The 13,983-nt window shown below is 40.8% G+C and overlaps 1 protein-coding gene across 3 annotated transcripts in view; it reads right to left on the bottom strand.

Annotated features, from left to right (window-relative positions):
• UPP2 (uridine phosphorylase 2) overlaps positions 1-13,983 on the bottom strand; it is a 454,968-nt gene that overhangs the window by 411,494 nt on the left and 29,491 nt on the right. For all 3 annotated transcript variants that reach the window (XR_014245560.1, XM_082395371.1, XM_082395372.1), the window contains exons 5-6: positions 12,544-12,753; positions 10,257-10,403 (exon numbers count right to left, since the gene is read on the bottom strand). Coding sequence is in view for 2 of the 3 variants with exons in the window: in XM_082395371.1 (XP_082251497.1) it covers positions 10,257-10,403; positions 12,544-12,753 (357 nt within the window). In the remaining variant the exon portion in view is untranslated. The remainder of the gene's footprint in view (positions 1-10,256; positions 10,404-12,543; positions 12,754-13,983) is intronic.

The following is a 13,983-nucleotide window of genomic DNA, read 5'->3' on the forward strand; positions in this document are numbered from 1 at the left end:
AAACTAGGGGGAAAGAGCAAACATCTTTCTTTTAAAAAAAATGAAATTCTCATTTTTGAAAACACACCATAAAAGCGACGTCTTTGGTTTGTTCCAGCAAGAACAAGAGAGAGACATTGGGTCCCCTACAAATTCTTTATTATCAGTTTCACATGAAATCTTTGATTTCAAGGAATGTGGTTATACACATTAAAATCAGTGACAACCACTTTGAATTGATAGCAGTGTCACAATCTCTATCTTCATCTGCATCATTTTAAAAAGGATTTCAGTGGATCTGGGATTAGATGTAGCTACAGTCACAAGCTTTGAGGTCATGAAGATAAAGTTGGGTGTGAGTGTGATATTTATTTCTTTGACTTCTGCACTATCTCAGACTTCCGGATTTGAGAAGGAGAAATAGACTGTAATTATAATAGGTGCTATCTTTTTTGTTTGGTTTAGCTCTTGCTACATGCTGGGTATTTATGATACCATTTAGACCTCATAGCTGTGCCGTGAGCTAGCTATTATTTTTATCCCCTTTGGACAAATGATGAAATGAGGGCTTAAGGAGGTCAGATGGCCCAGTAAGACACAGCTAGTAAATAGCCAATCAATTCCCAGCTTCATAAACTGCTGAGAAGACTCCTCTACCTCCCATCCCTCCTCCTCTGCACATGGCGAACCATAAGGCAGACCTGCCCTGACCGATCAGTCAAACTGACCCTCCTGTTCAGTGAACTGAAAAGCAATTGAAAATATCCAACTTGAGCTGAGTCAAGTATTTCATCACCTAGGATCCTGTTTATTCAAAACTCATTCAGTTGTAAAGCAAGTTGGCCCAACAGGTAAACAAGAAAATGGAAGAGCTAGAAACTTCCTCGGCTTTTCAAGTTAATGATCAGCAAGTCTGTGACAGCTGACATGAGCTGGTGGTAGCAGGGAAAAGATGAAAGTCCTTCTCTAATCCTTCACTTGGCAGAAGGATAAAAGGAAACACGTGCTCTGTACTTGTCAAGGAGGGAGAGCTGACTTTACTTAACGTCTTCTCCGGCTATTTCAAGGGTAAGGCCAAAGAGGGACAAGAACAGGTCATCGCGATCTCAGTGGTGTTTTCTTGATGCTGGGGGACCCATTAACAAGCAGCCTGTAATAATCTTGTCGTCTAAAATTACTATTTCCACAAGCAATTAAAAGGGACTAATTTACCCAAAACAATTTGTCAAAGTTAAGCCTGACAGCTTTGCTACCATAACCCTCAGGTTGGGCAGAGAGGATGGCTCCTGCAGAGAGGCATTCAGTGACCTAGCTGTCACCAAGGAGGTTGTCAGCTAACTGACCTCAGGCTGCAATGGGATGGGAACACACCAGTGTTAACGTGAAGCTCAATGTACCCTCGGCCACACCAGGAACTCCCAGTGATTCTAACTCTTTGATTGTTTTTAGTCCCTTTGCAAATCTGATGAAAGTTGTTAACTGCAACCTCTTTTCACGAAAATACACATATGCACATACACACAAAATATTGTATATAATTTCAAGGGTTTCAGGGCTCCTGAAGCCCACCCTGAATTATTAGAAATCTATGGTCCCCCATGGATCCCTGCTTTAGCCCCACCTCTGTGATTCAGAATGGAGTTCTAGGAAGGTTTTCCCATGAATTGTAGGCAAAGGCAGCAATGTGGGGCAGAAACTCCCTGTGCACAGCAGAACCAAACAGGGCTGGGTCTCAGAAAATGGCAAAGCAGCAAAGGTTGGCTTTGGAGTTTCCAGCCTGGCCCTTAGGACTGCTCTTCTCCCACCTCTTCCTGGCCCTTTACAGGGAGCCCTTCACTTCTCAAGGTTTGAGCTTTTTAGGCAGACCCATCTTTATTCCCCAGGTGCCTGGTATATAAAACACAGAAACCTCAACAACCCAGAACGTTTGCACTTCCTCTGTCTCCTCTGAGACGTCTATCTCAGGCTGTTGACTGCTAATCAAAAACCAAGTGGAGAAAATTTATATTCAAAGGATCTGATCAAAGCTAAGGAGCATAGGAACAAGTTGTTCATCTAGACTGGCATTTCTGAAAATGTGCTCCACTGGCCACTTGCATCAGAACCAGAGCTTGTTAATAATGCAGATTTTTAGGCTTTATCACAGACATACAGAAAAAGGAGTGAGGAATAAGAAAGGGCAGTTAATCTGTATTTTTTTTTAAAAACTCAGTTAAATTATTTGCACATTGATATTTGACAGCTATTGCTTTAAGGACTTTAAACTCTATCCTGAATTAAATCAAATTAAAGCAAATGTTCATACCTGCACCCTAGTACTTTAGGTTCCCAAAGAACCAAGATTTAGCATTAACTCTATCAAAAATTGTCCCATATCTTTTATAAAAGTGTTACTAAAGACACTGTCGATGTAATATAGCTGATAATTTCACTTAAGTTTAACATTTGGATAACGTTTTTATGACAAACGTTAAATGCTTTCTTTATAAGATAATGAGAGCTGTGTAACTCAAAGTGTTTCCATTTTCAACTTGGCCTCCAGGAAACTCAGAACTAAATCTAAGTATTTAGATTTAGTATTGCCCTACCAGGTAGCTCTTTGATATTGAGAACTCCCCATCCACTCCCTTAAATACATGCCTCTTATTCTCTTTACCTTTGCTTAAATTATTTATACATTCATCTTTTATTGAAAGCTGCTGCTAATGCCTTTTAGAAAAAGGAGAAAGTATAAGTAATCTGTCATTAGATAAATATGATACTCTTTTATACCTATGGAATAGTGCCGGGAATGGGGGTGAGGAGGCAGGAGATAATAGGGCTAGTCCATCTTCGTTTTGATCTAGCTGTGTTTCCTTAGGTCACTTTTTACTCTCTGGGTCTTATTTCATTCTCTGAGAAAAGAGCAGGTTGGACCTCAAAGGTCTTGCTCAGCTTCTGTGCCTCACATTATCTTGGTATGAGGACCATGCTGTCATCTCCAGGAGGTCCAGCTGCAAACTTGGGGACTTGCGCTTCTGCTGGATACTGGACCTCCAACCAGAGATGTGTCAGGATGGGCAGAGGATGTGCCTGCTGTGCTAGGGGCGGAGGCTCCAACAGGGAGAATCCAGGGAGCCCCACTGGGGTCACAGGTGGGAAGAGGCGGGTCACAGGTAGTGCCAACACACAAAAAGTTGAATCTGTGGCCCCAGATCATTCTCTAATGTGTGAGTGTGTTGGTACAGGAAGGCAGAAGTAGGATAGAGGACAGGAGAGTAGAATTAAAATGAATCAAACAAAACTCTAGACACTGACCTTGATTTAAAATACGTAAAAGCCAGCAAAGCAAGAAGAAACAATTTTTTAAAATCCTGTCTTTATAAGCATAATAAATAAATTACTTACCATTTATGCCTGATTTCCCAGACACACTGACTTATTTTCTTGGTAAAATAATAACTGTGCATACTACTGAATAAGTATCAATGTAATGCTTTATTTGATTCCAACACTAACCATCTTGGTATGTGGTTAGTCCTTAGGGGGTTTGCTTTCTTTCTAAAGTAGCACAGCTAACTTTTAAAATAGAAAAACCTGCAGGTTTGTTTGTTTGTTTGGTTGGTTGGTTGGTTGGTTCCTCTGAATAGAGATCTGAACCTTGTGCATCCACGGGAGGCTGCTGGGAAGACTCAGCAGGGCATGGTGCAAAGGGACCTCAAGTCAGACAGAGCTCGGTTCCAGTTCCAGTCCAGCTACTTCTTATTTACTGCGAGAACCTGGGAAAGTTATGTAACCTCTCTGAGCCACAGTATCTCTCAGGAGGTACTGTGAGGGTGAAGAGCTGCAATGGGTTGCCTTTTGCCTTTGTGTAATAATATTTCAAAACCCCAATTTTCCTGATTTTTGAGTTAAGAAACGGTCCAGCTCCAGACTGACTATAATCTTTAATCCTTGTTGTAATATCTTTTTGACTTTATCAGTGATCATCCTGCAGTTCCCAGAGCCCAATAGCCTTCATTTCTAGGACCAACAGAAGAATATAAAATGGAATTAAAGCCAGATTCTGCTCCCTTTCACTGAGCTGTAATATTATAAAGACTGAATACATTCCCAAAGTTCCCAGTATCTGTCAAAAGAAATAACACTGAATTCTTCCGTTACCCTAAAGAAAACCCACTGTGAGTGCTGCCAACAACTAAAGACAAAGCTTTAAGTGAAACTAATCTTGGATAAATATTATGTTTCATATATTGCCATGCAAGCAAGCATGTGTCAAAAGGCAGCGGGCACTGTCTTTTAAAGATGGATAAAAATTGAACGTACTTATCACAAGTTCACAGTGCAAAAGGATTAACATCTTTAATCAGAATGTTAGGGGTTTAATTAAAGTAGATTTTGCTTTAAGAGAGGGACAGATGTATGCATATTATAAAACCATAGATGAATGCATTCATACAGCATTGTACAGTGGGTTTACCTTGTTCTGAAGGTTCAGCCTTTCAAGGTAGAATAATTTTGTGATGGCCACTGTTTCCCTCACCCAAATCTTTGTTAAAGTAACAACGGATTCCCACTATTATTTTTCAGGATAATGAGATCAGGATAACAGTAGTGACTTAGGGGTGTCCGTGGCCCCATTTCAAGCAGTTTGTCCACCTATCAAATACCAGGAGATCCAAGGGCTACAGCTATAGCAGAAGTATTGTATGAAACTTACAGCAAAGGGAGGCTTAACTTTAAGGCTTTGCCTCTTCCTAGTTGGACAATTATGTGGCACTCCGAAGTCCTTTAGAAAATTCCAAGCCATAAATGTAGCTGGGTAATGAAGGAACCAGTTGAATTTGTTATAGCCATCTTCCACGGTCAGTAGGGGTTGAGTGGTCATTCTGTTCACTCATTTGTTCATTCATTTAGTAAATATTTATTGAATGCCCATACGGCAGATATTATTCTAAGTGCTAGAGATATAGCAAAAAAAAATGACAAACAAGGTCCCTGTTCTCATGCTACTTATACTGTAATGGAGAAAGATGCTAAATACATACCTCCATGCATTAATACATGTAAACTAATATGTAAGTTAATATATAAAGAAAACAGAAATGTTGTCTGGTATAGTGGTAAATGTGACGCAGAGAAATGAAGTGGAATGAGTGAATGAGTGAGTAAGTAGAATGAATGTGAGTGAGTTTAGTTTAGGTAGTCATGCAAAACTTCTCTGATGAAGTGAGACTTATGGTGAGATCTTATATTAATCATAAAGATAAGAAGTGGTAATCCATGTGGTCCCAGGTGAATGCAGAAAGATCTGTTTTTGCACTGGTCCAAAGTCAATGACTGACTCCTCTGAGTTAGGACAATGAGCCTCTAGAAGACTCTTGTTTAAATAAAAAGTTGTTATTTATTAGCCATCATTGCCTTAGTATGAAGTCAGATTGGTTATCTAGTCATCTGGTAGTATTAAAGGGACATAAAAAGACCATTAGAGAAGGCTGTCTGGAGAGACTGGGTGGAAAGGGCCATTGCTGACAGTGGGAGAGGGATTGAGGGGGAGGGGTACTAGGCCTGGGAGCCCTGAGCTTTCGGTGCCAGATGAAACACATTTTCCAGTGTCGCTTACCATTGGTATATAACCTCCCTAAAAAGTATGTTAAAACAGCTGCTTGTGAAGTTTCTCTCAGCCCTTCCCCAAAGCAAGCTTTTCTACCTCATACAGAGCTTTTCCAAGCTTCACTGCTTTTGCGGAAGGATATAATGAAGTGGGGATGAAAGATAGGAACATGGTAGCATCATATGCATGGGGTTTTGGTCTGTGTCCTTGGTGGTTGATCTTCCAGGTGTTGATCTTCCTGTACCAGGAGTGCACCTTTGGAAACGGTTGTGTCTGAGGTAGATAAAGAGTCCCTGTCACCATGAAGAAATTTGGACAGAAATACTCCCAAGAACTACAGAATTACAGAGTTACAGATACAACCTTTAGTGTGAATGTTGGCAGCCTAGAAGGGGTCTGCTCAATGGAAAGGCTGCAGCAGTGTCCTGGAAGAGAGCTATTGGCAGGTTGAAATCAGCTACCAACAGCTCCAATAGCAGCAGAAAAAGGAAAACGCAGCATGGGGCAGGAACTACAGCAAGCTAGAGCGGACAGAGTCCAGGAAGGTACCTGCAGCTGGCGGAGAAGGCAAGGTCACAAGGGTTCGTGGCAAGGACAAAAAAATCCCTCATAACAGAATAACATCGCTGAGGTTTTGGCAACACCCTCAAAGAGAGAAAGACTCGGGTCCGGGGTTCACAAGCCTAGAACTCTCTCTGGCTGCCTCTTAAGAAAGAACTGATGGTCATCACTAAACTTACATCAGGGCAGCAGTTCGTGACGTAGCATTTTATGTTTGACTAAACTGGTTACCAAATTTTCCTCCATCTGCATGTCAGGTGGAGCCATGACTCAAGTGACCGCTTGCTGTTTCCATAAGAAAGAATTGTAAGGAAACATTTCCTGGAGCAGAAATATTTGAATCCAGGTGTTCCTGCAGGTCATGTGCTGGTTAGGCTGCTGCTCAGGAAAGGGCAAGCTGCCCGCCGCTGGGGCTCCCACTCCCACTAACTTGTGGAGAGAAAAGCAGATGCTATTGTTTCCCTGAAAGGAGGTATTAACGATGGCCTTCTAAAGAGGACAAGGATGCCCTTGCATCCTTTACTCATATGTTACAGGGATTTGTGTGTACGTTCATTCTGAGATGAGAGTAGTGGTTCTACAATTAATCTCTTCTTGTGACCTATAACTCCTTTCTAAAATGTGCTTTTAGAAATGTTACCGCATACATTTTGTTTGTAGTTTTGTATATTAAAATTGATTGACAATAAGGACAAGTATTAGAATTAAAGTTCCACTTGTGATCCAATAAGGCATTATCAGGCTGTAATTCTTTACTTCTTTGAGGATTTCTTCTTTGGGGCTGGGACACTAGACTCTCCAGGTATACTGCCAATTGCACTGACGACGCTTCCTTAGTTTCTGCTGGATCTCCCTCACCTCCCCTGACTTTTTCATCCATTTCTACACTCAGGCACTTTGTCATCTCATTTGTTACATGGCTTTAAATGCCATCTATATGCTGTCAACTTCCAATTTTACTTCCCCAGTCCAAATTTCTCACCTAAACTCCAGATTCATAAATCCACCTGCTCACTTAGCCTCATTTGATGTCTACTACGGTACCGCCAAATCCTCACCCAATTTTTTCTATCCCAATTGTGATAACTCCATCCTTCCAGCTGTTCAGGCCAAAAACCTGGAAGTCGTTTTTCACTCGCGTTTCTCTCCAAATTCACATCAAATTGTCAACAAATCTTGTTGGATTTGCCTTCAAGACGTATCTAGCATATGACTACTTCTCACCTCCTCCACTGTTGTTGTACTGGTCTATCATCTCTCCCTAGACTACTGTATCAGCCCTCTTACTTCTCTCCCTGCTTCTGCCCTCAACCCCAGTAGGCTCTTCCCAGATCAGCAGCCAGTGTGCTCCTGTTCAAATGCAAGCCAGATCCCGTCACCTCTCTATTCAAAGCAATGACTTCTCATATCTCTCAGAGTAAAAGTCACAGTTCTCATAGGGACCACACAGTCCATACTCCCTCCATCTCCTACCCTCTCCACTGCTGTCACTCCCCTCCAGGCACACTGGTCTCCCTGTTTCTCCGGCACACTCTGAATGCTCCTGCCTGGTAGCCTTAGATTTGCATTTCCTGGACTGCTTTTGCCCAGACACCCACGTGGCATTTTCCTAAATGGCACCTTCTCTGTGCACCCTTCCCTATTTTAATATATGGCTTTCCTCCTTACCTTGGTTGTCCCTGTGCCCTTTCCCTGCCTTATTTCTCACCATCATGCTCCTCGGCATCTAACATATTACCATATTATTATAGATTGCTCTCTGTTGTTGTTTGTCTACCCCCTAGACTTCGCAAGGGCAGAGATTCTGTCTGCGTCATCCTCTGCTGTGTCCCTACTGCTTGGGTGCTCAGGCCACTGGCTGATGCACAGAAGTCCTTCTTTCTTTAGGAAGATAATGATTGAGACAAATCTTATCAGCCAAAGATCTGATTTAAAAAACAAGCTTCTTGTATTTTGCTATGCACTCAGTAGGTACACTATAAAACACGTTTGATAGATGACATATTTTATGGGCTCTTTTCTGAAAAAAAAAAAAAAAAAGATAATTGCTGTATGAAAAACAAAACTATGAATTCTAAAAAAAGTTGCTCCAACATTTTCTTAGACATCATTGTTCATATTTGGGGACTGCTTCCCACTCAAAAATAATATTTTAGATGGTGCTATTTTGCTTTAGGTCTGAGGCTTTCATAGCCAATTTAATAAAGAATATTTAATTAACTTTGCAGGTTTACCTCTTCCATCAGTAAAACTTGAATTTTTTTAATCTAGAGAATGACTATGAAAATAATTTAAAATCACAAAGAATAGTTATATTGATTAGTCCTTGTGAAAATTATGTTTTACTTCAATAGGTTTTCTTGGTGTTGGTCAGAGATTAATGGTTCTATTGGAATAATTTCACCAAAAATAAAAATGCACGCCACACCCATATTTGGTTTCTTAATGCCACTCTCCACCCAAAGGAAGCAGAGATTCTTGGAGAAATGGCTGATCCCAGACCTGAGGCAAGGAACGTGTAAGTGGTACCTAAGAATCCCGTTGTGCCTGAAAGCAAGAAAATTCTCAAGAGTTAAGAGAATTATGTCAAAAGGACAAAAGAGTGTACTAGAAGGGGCTCTTCCTGGCCACATTTGGGATAATTTGAGTATCAAAAAGAATAATGACAGAAACTACTTGTAACACACTGCTTTGAACAAAATCCACCAAACAATAACGACTCCCTGCCACCAAAAAGAAAAAAGAGAGAGAAGAGCATGAGAAAGAAAGGCTCTTCTTAAAAGAATGCTAACAAACGTAGGAGGAATGATGGAATTAGAAAATCATCATTTGTATTCCATGCTAAAATCACTGGAAAAAGACGATTGGGTTACAGGATATTCATTCACACAGTGCCAGATTATCATCCCAGAAGTTACTTGCTACTTACAGAGAGAAAACATTAATTTTTCAGTGGAGGGAGATGGGCAGTTACCCCTTGAGCCAAGTGATCCAACTCGAAATTACTAACAGTGGAATATCTTCACATTACCTTTCCCTGATGTGGTGCAATGGAAAGTTTACATTACTATGAAGTGTTCTTGCCACATAGCTGAATCTAATCAAGCCACTAGACTTTACTTCTGCTTTACAGGAAATAAAGTGAAATCCCACGATGACGAGTACAGACAAATCTAGAACATGGATGTTCTACAAGATAACTGCCTGAACTTTTCAAAAATTCCACTGTACTGGGGAAAAAATAAAAGTAGGGAAACTATTCTAGATGTAAAAGTATAGAGATACAATGACTAAGCAATACAGTGTAAGAAGTTAATTCAATATTAGATTAAAATAATCTTTAAAGATATTTTTAGGAAAATCAGAAAATTTAAATATGGAATGGATGTTAAATTATGTTATGAAATGATTTTGACTTAAAATTTTTTTTTTTTTTTGGTTTGATAATTGTATTGTGGTCATTAGGAGGACATCCTTATTCTTAGGAAATGATGCTAAGTTACAAGAGTTAAGTCGCATAATATTTATAATTTATATACAATGATTCAGGAGAAAAAAGCAAATAGGTGTGTTTGTCTATATGTGTGTGTATATATATATATATATATATATATATATATATATATATATATACACACATATATACATACACATACACACTATTCTTTCAATTTTTCTGTATTATTGAATTTTTTTCAAAATAAAAAAGTTGGGAAAAGCAAAAATGCATGTAAATTAACTTTAAAAACACACTACTCCACTGATGTTTTGTCCTTTGATGGACTATTTTAGGAATATTTTATTTGTGTCATGTCTCAGTAAATTCAATTGTAGTAGAAAACAGCATCCGCTTCCAGGACGAAGAAAGCAGAACAATCTATCAAGTCTTGGCTATGTAACCCACTCGCTGGTGACCTTGGGCAACTTACTTTTGACCCTTGAGGCTTGGTTTCCTCATTTGCATAACAGAAATAATGTCCTGCCCACTCACAAGATATTATGAGATAACCGTGCATTCAACCCAAAGTAATATATAGCTGGATTCCTTTTTCTTCTCCTGAAGAGTGAAAATAACTTCATGAAAGAGGAGAATTTGACCCTCAGGCATTCATGAAAGTCTTACCTTTTAGACCACAAAGTCTACACATGGCCGCAAACACCGTAGATTCCATTTCGATATTCCTGATGCCGGCATTATATGCTCTTTTCAAGTAATCTAACCCCTTTTCTCTGGAAAAGGAGCACAGCGCTCCATCTAGTCGACCCTGGCCTGAAAGAGAATGGAGAATGTTTAGCGACTTGATGTCCCACAGTGGCTGTGGCATCACTAAGAGGCTTGCTGTCAGCCCAAGTGCTCTGTGTCTGACTCTAACTCATGGGCCTGCACCCCAGGTAGGATAAATCTGGCCATCTGAACCATTCCTATCAAAGGACCTGGGGCAAGGCTGTGCCCAGCTCAAGAGTCTTACACAGAGAGGAATCTCCATGGCACTGAACTCCCCCAGCTCTGGGGCAAGTGACCATTGAACGGCCGCAGCAGCCAGCACTCTGCCGAGAGACAGCAGGACCTGGAGGGTCTCCGGAAGATCTGCCCTTTGAGGAAAATCTCAGGTTGCACCTGCGACTGGCGGCTGGCCCAGGCACAGGTGCTGGGGAAGAAGAAAAGGCTCCAAGCCCCAGTGATGATCCTAAGCTACTTGAGGATCAGGGTGGTGGTTTGGACATTGCAGCTCCATCTGTGCATCATGACCATGGTAGCCATACACAGATGGTCGATTTGTCCACCTTTCCCCTGCCACACACCTCAGGCTGCACGCCATTCTTTTGCGATCACATTTTCCCTTCTAGGCTGCTCTCGGTGTTTACTTAGCACTTGAATTCCATCTGTACCAACCAGTGGGGCCAGAAGGAGGTGGAGAAAAGCCTGATGCTGTTACTCCTCCTCCACCGTGGCTGCGCTGGGAACAGGCTTCACCGCGCCCCACCCCCAAGGGCATCCTCTGGAAGTAGGGAGGCCAGTAGACTCTGTCACCATCCATATTGCAAAATCCTCTTTTTTCCCTTTCCTCTATCTTTCATGCTATTTCCATCCTTGCTGTCTGCTTCTCCTTGTGCCTTCCTTCTTAGGGCTGCCTGCCAACAGCTCTAATGCAGTGCTATTTTAGCCGATTCAAACTCAGATGTCCCACAAGTTAAGCAGGTAATGTCAACGAGGTCTGCCTGTTGGAAGGGAGCAGCCTCACCTCACCTTCAGTGAATGTAGCCCCAGATGTGGGCCGAGGCTTGCCAGGGCTGCCATGAATAAATTATTTTATATTTTTAATTTTATGTTATTTCAAGAAGCCAAAAATCTGGATTTTCATATGAAATCTCCAGAAATTATAAATGTTGGCAAAATAATTCATATTCTAAAAAATACCATGCAGCCCAAAGAAAACATTGACTCCAGTGGGTACCATTTGCAAGTTCTGGCTTAAACCCGTTGGTGACCCTCCCCATGAAGGGGCCAGTGGCCTGAGACAAAGTCTCAACCCTATCAGACCCAAAGTGGTCCCTATTTTATAACACACATGTGGTGACAACACCTTTACTAACCTGAAGTAATGTTTATAGATAATATATCTCCATATATAACTGTTTAGAATTCAATATAATAGTTTAAGTTTGATCCAAAGGGAAAAGAAAAGAAAAATAATTAAAAATGAGGTAATATGTAGTTTGATGAACATACTCAAACAGCTACACTGCAAGATTTCGAGAATGCCCTCCAAGGAATGGTACCAACCCTGGTTAGATTCTTTCTTGTGGAATGAGCAAGGTCTGTCCTGTAGGGTGTTTTCCCCTGGCCCCTCCCCGCTTGTGGCAAGAGCTGCTACTTGGGAGTCACCATCAATTTTGTTCCTAAACTTGATTTGGGGACATTTTACTCATGGCCAAGAGATAAAAGAACTGCTCTGAGACTACCCCATCCCTTTGGGATTTCCTCCCCCAAATATCTCTTCCCATTTCATGGTTCCCACTCTTTCCTGGGTACCAGATCCCTTCCAAGGTACAGGTGACTGTACCTCAAAATGGAAGAAACATAGAAGCATATCCCCCTTTTCCAATTTAAATAGAAGGCATCAACAGAGATAAGATTTTGCTAACATCACAAATTGCATTTGAGTATCCAATTTGTTCTAGGAGGATTAAACCCACTCTCAAAATAAATTCATTATGTGTGTGTCTCCACCGCTTATTATGTCCTTACATTCCTATGCTTTAGTAAGTTGAAAAGGCTGTTTCAGTTCCTTTTTTAATCCCCAACTATGAATTTCTAAACTGGAGTTTTTAATATAAATTGTGGGTTTGAATAACAGAGTATTGCTGGCAATTTTCTGCTGCTTTCACAGTTTATAAATTCTTCTCACCTTCATAAAAATCATAGGTACACATCGTATGTCCAATGAGGGTTGGGAAGTCGGGAATTTCTTTGCTACAGTTGAATAGTTCCTCAGCCAGTTCTTTGTCAAGTTCAGTACTTCTGGTGACAACATTATCCAAGATTACCTGTTCAAACCGGGGCTTAAAAAAGGAGTCTACGGCTCTATCTGTTATTACAACAGACCCCGGTGCAATCCCTGTAGTGTGGGAATAAATAGGTGGTTACAGAAGAATGTCACTTAGGTTTACTTTTGACACATAGTATGTAATCTCTTCTGCCAACATTAATTAATGCTAATTGCTAATGATTCTCCCCATTTTCATCTTTTAAATTATTTTCTTTTCCAAATGCAATTAAATAATAACATTCCGAACAGGCATTTACATTTGCTTTCTTTCCAGATTCACATTTACAATGTGATGGGGCTTAAATTTCAAGACAGACATGACTCTTGGACATGCAAATTAGTACTGGCCTTCAGGTTCAAATTTGAATAAAGTAGGTCAGGAATAAACTCAGTGAGCCTGCCAGAAAGTAGTTTTCATAAAGTGATGTGACTACTTGATATTTAATCTTCTCTGCAACTCCTTGATTACTATAATTTCTTTGCGTCTCTGTCCTCTCTTCCTTTTGATTCTCATCACATCCATTCCCTCCTCCCCTCTCCCATCCCATGTAAATTAGGCCTCTTGGCTGACCTTCCGTTGCTACAAAGTCTGGTTTGCTCCTGGGACTCAGGAACTCAAGTCTCAGGGACTTGAGAAACCATTTTCTGCCAACTGTTATTCCCCTGGCCTGGTGTGTTCCCTCATCCTCCCCCACACACTTTCATCAGACCAACTTCAACTCATTCTTCCGGTGTCAGCTTAAGTCACTTCCTTCAAAAGATCTGAATCCACAGAGGGAGAAAAATTAAAAGGCAACACAGATACATTACATTCAATTTTCCCAGGCCCAGCTTTTGACCTAGTTTTTGACCTGTTCTGATTCCTGTTTAGAGCCTGGTTGAGGGGATATATTTTGATAGGGCTCTAGACTCTCTCTGTCCTAACATTCATCACATTTTTTGTAATTACTCATTTATTTGTCTATTGCCCTGATAAAACATAGGCTCTATGAAGGCAAGAGCAGTGTCTGTCCACTGTTGTCTCCCCAGTAGCATTATGCCTATCACATTATAGGTATTCAATAAAAATTTGTTGAATGAGTGAATGTTTCCATAGAGATGCCATAGACAGAGATCTGCAAACTACAATCCATGGGCCAGGTCCAGCCCATCTTTGTAAATAGAGCTTTATTGGAACACAGCCACATTCACTCATTTGCATATTTTCTATGATTGCTTCCACACTCTAATGGCAGATTTGAGAAGTTGCAACAGAAACCATATGGCCTGCAAAGCCTAAAATATTTACTGTCTGACCTT

This window comes from Balaenoptera borealis (genome assembly GCF_965194805.1).
Source record: "Balaenoptera borealis genome assembly, chromosome: 6".
Lineage (NCBI taxonomy): Eukaryota > Metazoa > Chordata > Mammalia > Artiodactyla > Balaenopteridae > Balaenoptera > Balaenoptera borealis.